Source organism: Microtus pennsylvanicus, chromosome 11 (assembly GCF_037038515.1).
Source record: "Microtus pennsylvanicus isolate mMicPen1 chromosome 11, mMicPen1.hap1, whole genome shotgun sequence".
NCBI classification, from domain to species: domain Eukaryota; kingdom Metazoa; phylum Chordata; class Mammalia; order Rodentia; family Cricetidae; genus Microtus; species Microtus pennsylvanicus.
Window position 1 is genome coordinate 47,627,991 of NC_134589.1, and position 7,766 is coordinate 47,635,756.

The 7,766-nt window shown below is 35.5% G+C and overlaps 1 protein-coding gene across 1 annotated transcript; it reads right to left on the bottom strand.

Annotated features, from left to right (window-relative positions):
- Positions 1 to 331: 331 nt before the first annotated feature.
- LOC142831950 (olfactory receptor 1468-like) lies at positions 332 to 1,264 on the bottom strand. Its single transcript, XM_075942373.1, has one exon. The coding sequence runs from the start codon at positions 1,262 to 1,264 to the stop codon at positions 332 to 334; it is 933 nt and encodes a 310-aa protein (XP_075798488.1).
- Positions 1,265 to 7,766: the final 6,502 nt, after the last annotated feature.

The following is a 7,766-nucleotide window of genomic DNA, read 5'->3' on the forward strand; positions in this document are numbered from 1 at the left end:
AGTGGGGAGTGGGAAGTGGTGGGGGAAGGGAGGTGGGGAGGAGGCAGAAATTTTAATTAAAAAAATTTTAAAAAAAGAAGAAAAAAATCACAAAACCTTGGAATAACAGTAATATAAAGTATGGAGATCTTATCTAATGATTTTCAAGAATCCACATTAAAGACAGAAGATAGCATCACTGAGTCACTAAAGCCCCATTTCTTAACTGAACTAATTTGAAAAATTTGTTTCTAGTATGCTACTAAATGTTTGTCTCATTTAAGACATACATTTTGTAATATAAATATTAATATATTTACTAGACATATTTAAGTAAATATCAGTGTTGCCACTATAAAGAGATTTTCTTCTTGCAAAGGACACTTATCAGGGCCTCTTTCATGTCTCTGTTCCTCAGGCTGTAGATGAAGGGGTTCAGCATGGGGGTCACCACTGTGTACATCATGGCCATGGCTGTCTCCTTCACAGTGGAGTTATTAGCTGATGGAAATATGTAGAGACCAATAAGTGTCCCATAGAACAGTGAGACCACAGACAGGTGGGAGCCACAGGTGGAGAAGACCTTGTGGATAACCCGAGCAGATGAAACCTTTAGGATGGAGCAGACAATTTTTACATAGGACACAACGATGAGTAAAAATGGGATGACACTGAAAAGCCCTCCCAAGATAAATATCATTAATTCATTAATATAAATGTCAGAGCAGGCCAACTTGAGCAGGGCAGATAAGTCACAGAAAAATTGGGGGATCACGTTGTCCTCACAGAATGACAGTCTAGCCAGGAGTAGGGTGTGCAGCATGGCATACAGCATGGTAAGGACCCAACACAACACTACCAGACACACACAGAGCGTGGGGCTCATGATGCTGGTGTAATGAAGAGGGAAACAGATGGCCACATAGCGGTCATAGGCCATAACCACAAGAAGGAAAGTCTCCATGCCTCCAAAAACTATTAAGAAGTACATTTGTGTCAGACAACCTGCATAGGGGATGGATAGGTCATTGTTCTGCATGTTCTGCAGCAATTTGGGCATTGTGACAGAGGACAAACAGAGGTCAGAGAAGGACAAGTTGCTGAGAAACAAGTACATTGGTGTGTGGAGATGGGAGTCCAGTAGAATGAGGATGATGATGAGGAGGTTCCCCAGGACAGTGGTGAGGTACATGGCCAGGAGCAGGGCATAGAACAGGTGCTTGTGCTCTGGGGGGATGTCCAGGCCCAAGAGCAGGAACTGGGAGGTAAAAGTTTTATTGCTCATTGTAATTTTTCCTCTCCAGTCCTAATGAGAAAACATCAGTGTCCCTAAAAATTCAAAATATAAACGAATGTAGATTAATGATATATATTCTACAAAAATAGATTTGACAGTTATTGTAATAATTATCTCTAATTCTAAATACCTGTAATCATTGCCATCACAAATAATTTTCTCAACCTTTTATTAAGAGATTTCTATTTTTCAGTCTTTCTAAAACAGTTCTATGCATATCTACAGAGATACAAAATGAGCTAATGCTTCTCTCTCCTACTGTCTGCACATCATGGGTAACTGTAGTTTGTTTATTTGTACTTTGTTCTAGGTTATATTGTATATTGGAGTTCCTGAAGAGTTTGGATGAGCTTTAACATCCTAATGTTACATAAATTTCAAAAGAAGCTCACATACTCTAATGCTTTACATTACTATTTCAAACTCAGACACCCATGTCTCTGTAACATACAGATTTCTGCTTCACTTTCACTCATCCTCTTCCCTCCATTGCACTGTGACGGCATCAGAAGCTCAAGAGCCCCATGTGAAAGTTATCTTTGCAATTTTTTTCTTCCAAAGCATTCCTCATTCTCTTCTCCAGTGTCCCACAGTACAGTGAAAGAAATTCAGTTTGAGTCAGAAGTCTGTGACTTTTAATCCACTTATTTTTCCTTACCTTGAACTGCTTTCATAAATAATACAGAATCCATCTTCATTCACCTCCTATTTCATCCATCCCTTTCTGTGAGAATATATTCATATATGAGGATCCCACCTTGTCTTTACTGGAATACAGAAGCAGACTCAGTTTATCTCCATGTTCCCATGTCTCGTGACCATTCTCTTCTCCTTTACACTGTGGCATTCTAACACCAGAGTACCACTATCTCTTTTCTGATTTATTCTTCAGATTACCACTGTTGTTCTGAGGATAAGGACAAAGCTCCTGTCAGGGACACAAACCTCATTCCATTATCTGTACACGAATGCTGTTTCATTATCTCATGTGCACCAAAGGTATACCCTTCCTTATATGTTCTTACATTGACACTTGGACTTCTCTCCTCATCAATGCTGCAGTAAAACTCTTTACCTTCCAATTTATGAGTTTCTTCTCCACTTGAATATTATTTCCTCTCTTTCTTTCCCTTTCATCTCGCTCATCCTCATTCATATGTAAGGCATATTATGCAACACGTAAACAATTAAATATATTCTATCTCCCCATATCAATAAGGCCTTCACCCATGTCCCATTACATCCTATATGTATTCCATGCTCTTAATACTTTGATAACTGTTTTAAGCTATCTTCACATCAATGGTAAACTATATGCAAGAAATGTCACACATGAGTTTATTTCATTTGACCATTTGCATTCATTCCTAATCTCCAACTGGGGTCAGTACCTGACCCATTGCATGAATTTGGGCAGTGATCATTTGTTACATCGTTCTCAAACTATTACACAGTTTTTTAATTCAAAGGTAAAAAAATCCCAATAATAATTGAAAGATTTGATCAGTTATCCTAAAATTTTACACTCTACAATGAATATCATAGATCTAATGTTACATTTCTACAACGTTAGTCATTTTATCACACCTCAGTAATACTGATAACTCCCAAAAATATCCATTATGATTTAATCCAAAAAATGTCATTGATATGATAAAATTCTATGAACTATAGAAAAAGAAGCAGAAAAATTAGTTTGGAAACTTGACTTGAGTTATTCCTCTGATGTCTATATTGTATGTGATGATTAATTTATGCATCATGTCAGTTAAGCATGATGTTTATTTTTGAAAAATACTAGTTGCTATGAGGGCAAACAAAAGTGACATTTAATCTGCAGACTTTGAGTAATGTAACTAACGCTTCATAAGGTGATTTTCTTCATGCAATCAGATGAAAGAATCAGAAGAAAAAGACAGTATTTTTAGAAGGGTTTTCATATTTTACCTTAGATACAAGTCTGGATCCTCCACTCTCCTCAGAGACTCAAAAATTATAGACAGTTCTTCAAACGTTGGCCTTATCAGTCTCTAACACTGGGCAGTTTGGGTTGTAACTCACATGCAAGAGATCACATAAACACACACACAGACACACACCACTCATGCACACACATTATCCTGTGATTTCACATAACACTGACTGAACCTTTGATGTCTCAAAGCTGACAAAAGAGAAGCATCAAGTTTCTCTAACACTATACCAAAATCTGAATGCTTGTAACTTCACAGACTGGCAGTGTTCAACACAGATGAATTTAGAGTTTACATGCTTAGACATTTCTACTAGCACTTCAGAGGAGGAAAACATGCAGGAAAATATCATGGACCATATATAAAGATGCTCTCCTTATGTGTGACCTCAAACATTAGCACTCCTGCCTCTGCGTCTCAAGCACTGGCATTATTGGCCTGTGCCACCATGGACAGTTTCTCCTTCTGTAAATTAACAGTACCTTTGTCTTAGGTAAGCATGTGTGCAAAGATCAGACTGATCTTATCACTGATGTGCCAATGAATTTACATACTGTCGTTGGCTATTCAGTCAACCGTTCTCAAATTAAACAGCAAATAAAAATCCAAAGTAATATGTTTCTAACATTTGGTACTACTACATATTTTCTTAGACTCTATAGAAGCATTGAGTTTGAATGTATAGCTCTTCTTCTACTTTTACATGAACGTCTTCATGACATTAATGTGTTCCTTGATGGATTGCACTTAGGATCAGTCATAGATGTTACCACTAAAACATAGACTTGTGAACTTGTGCAACAAAAATGATCATAACCTTGGGTAGGACACTGTTCAGAGTTTGCTAATACCCCACAAATCAATATACCATAAACAACCATTCAACATTACAGCAGTAAACTCCATCTAGCAGCACTGCACTTGTGTTGAAGAGCTGTAAAATTGAGAGAAAATTATAGAATGAGTAATTATAACAAATCCATCAATATAAAAGCAGTTATATGATGTCCATGAAACAAATACTTCCCCAATGTGGGGATGTCTTGGGAGACAGAAAGAAAGGATGTTATCATACCTCTAAAATTGCCCTGTACCACACTGGAAATTCATTTTGATTCAGAGCAATATACCAACTTATTTTCCTGAATTTAACTAGATATTCTGAGGGTAGTCAAAGTTTCTAGTTCAATATCCTTACCTTTATTTTACTCACAGGCACAGGGTCTATTCACCTCTTTATCCATTGCCTATATGTTCCATCCTTACTCAAACCACTCTGTGGGCATTTCTAGGCCTTAGGGGCCATATATCTCTTAGGAATCCAGATTTACTATCACTCATTAAAGACATTGTAATTATCCAGGACCTTTCTAGGATGAATTTAATTCTGGAATCTCTAGTTGAGAATATTTATAGTCACTTATCACTCCTTCCTCTACTTAAAGAAATATAAAATTTAAATAGCAACAGTAAACAAGATGAATAAACTTATTTCAGTCACAGAAAATCAAAAAGAGTGGAAAGATGCATATCCACTCAGGTAATGAGTAGACTTCTGCTTGACTGGAGCCCATTTTGCCAGAGGGGGAAATGAAAAATCTGACTAGAAAACCACCCCAGGTTATAAGAAATTATTTTCATTTCTAATGATTTAAAGTACAAGAAAATTTTTCACAAGAAACCATGGATAGTTTTGTAAGTTTTGGCTATGATCCTAATCTTTAATGACTAAGTCAACTCTGTATCCAACAGTTGTTTTAAGTAGAACAAGACTATACAAAACCACACACACTGGGATGGCTTCCAAATACAGCATCTCAATTCAAAATAACTGAGTACCTGCAAAATTATTTAGGACATATACACAACATTATGGAAAATTTTGAAGTTCATCAATAATATTTCTATGTGTGCCAATGAAAAGGATGGGAATTTAATGAGAGATGGCATGTTTAATGCTTCCTCAAGCAAATAGAAACAGTTTGTATTCCTCTGCCTATTTATGCATTTTGCCTTCTAAGCCTCTATGAAAACTATAATTGTACCTACTACCAACCTTACCCCAACCTGTCTCATTTTATGTGAGGTCATTTCCTAATGCCCTATTCTATGAGTTCAGCATGAATCATGAGGCCATTGATGGCATTTATAATTCCTTCCTTCCTTGTAGTACTGAACTTGGCAGTCATCTCTTTGATGAAGTTCTATAATAATAATAAAACACAAACCTTCTACTCCTGGAAATCTTGATTTTTATTGGTCTAATCTTATTGGGCTCATAGATATGATTAACTTATGTTTTTGAATGTGAAAATAGTAAGTGGGATAAGGATGTATCCAGTATTTTAGACAAAATGCTGCCTGCTCTGGCTGAGTAAAACAACCACATTTACTTGCTAATATATTGGTTTCAGTTACTCCAAGAAGAATAATGTGTCTACTTTCTGTGTTTTGGTTGACATAACAAGCAGAAATGGTTGTAAGGAAGGCTCAAGTTCTAATTTAAACATCAACTGATGAATAGTGAAAATATGGTACATATACGCTATGGAATATTATTCAGTTGTACAGTGCTCATTTTAAAAATTAGGTTATTTTTTCAATGAAAAGAGAAATAAGAGAACTAACAGATGTTATGACTCAAATGGACTTAATAGACAGCTATAGAATATTCCATCAAAACAAAAAAGAATATACCTTCTGCTCAGCACCTCATGGAACCTTCTCAAAAATTGGCCACATGCTCAGTAACAAAACAAACCTCAGCAAATAAAAAACTTGGAATAACCTGATGTATCTTATCAGATCTCCATGGCTTAAAACTAGAAGTCAACAGCAATACTAATTCCAAAAAGCCCACGAACACATGGAAATTAAAAAATGGCCACATGAATTATCAGTGGGTCAAGGAAAAAAATAAAGAAATTAAAGACTTCCTAAAATTCAATGAAAATGACCACACAACATACCCAAATTCATAGGACACAATGAAAGTAATGTTAATAAGAAAGTTCATAGCACTAAATGCCTACAAAGAGAAGCTGAAAAAATCCCACACTAGTGAATTAACAGAACATTTGAAAACTATAGGACAAAAAGAAGCAAACTCACACAAAAGAAATGGATGGCAGGAAATAATTAATTGAGAACTGAAATCAACGAAATAGAAACAAAGAAAACAATACAAAGAATCAATGTGACAAAGAGTTGGTTTTTTAAGAAAATCAACAAAATAGACAAACCTTTATCCAAACTAACCAAAAGGCAGAGAGAGAATATCCAAATTAACAAAATCAGAAATAAAAGGGGGATGTGACAGCAGACACAGAAGAAATAGAGAGAATCAGCAGGTTATATTTTAAAAAACCTATACTCCACAAAATTGGAAAACTTAAAGGAAATGGACAACTTTCTAGATAAATATAATTTACCAAAATTAAATCAAGACAAATTCAACAGACCTATAACAGCTGAAGAAATAGAAATAGTCATCAAAAATCTCCCAACCAAAAAAAATGCGCAGGACCAGATGGTTTCAGCTCAGAATTCTATAAGATTTTCTTAGAAGAACTAATAGCAATACTACTCATATTATTCCACACAATAGAAATAGAAGGAACATTGCCAATTTTTATGAGGCTACAATTACGCTGACACCCAAACCACAGAAATACATTTCTAAGAAAGAGAACTACAAACCAATATTACTCATGAACATTGATGCAAAAATACTAAATAAAATACTGGCAAATCAAATCCAAGAACACATCAGAACCATAACCCACCATGATCAAGTCAGCTTCATCCTAGAGATTCAGAAATGGTTCAAGATATGAAAATCTGTCAATGTAACCCACCATATAAACAAACTGAATAATAAAAGCCACATGATCATCTCATTAGATACCGAAAAAGCTTTCAACAAAATAGAACATCCCTTCAAAATAAAGGTGTTAGAGAGATCAGGGCTATAAGGAACATACCTAAACATAATAAAGGCAATATACAGCAAGCCAACAGCCAACGTCAAACTAAATGGAGAGAAACTCCAAGCAATCCCATAGAAATCAGAAATAAGACAAAGTCTTCCACTCTCTCCATATCTATTTAATATAATTCTTGAGGTCTTAGCTAGAGCAATAATGTACCAAAAGGAGATCAAGGGAATACAAATTGGAAAAGAAGTCAATCGTTCACTGTTTGCTGATGATATGATAGCTTACATAAGCAATCCCAAAAATTCTACCAAGGAACTTCTACAACTCATATACACTTTCAGTAATGGAGCAGGATACAAGATTAACTCAAAAAAATCAGTAGTCCTCCTGTACTCAGATGTTAAAAAGGATTGAGAAAGAAATCAGAGAAACATCTCCTTTCACAATATCCACAAATAACATGAAATATCTTGGAGTAGCAAGACAAGAACTTTAAATCTTTGAAAAAAGAAATTGAAGAAGACACCGGAAAGGGGAAATATCTTCCATGCTCTTGCATAGGCAGAATTAACGTAGTAA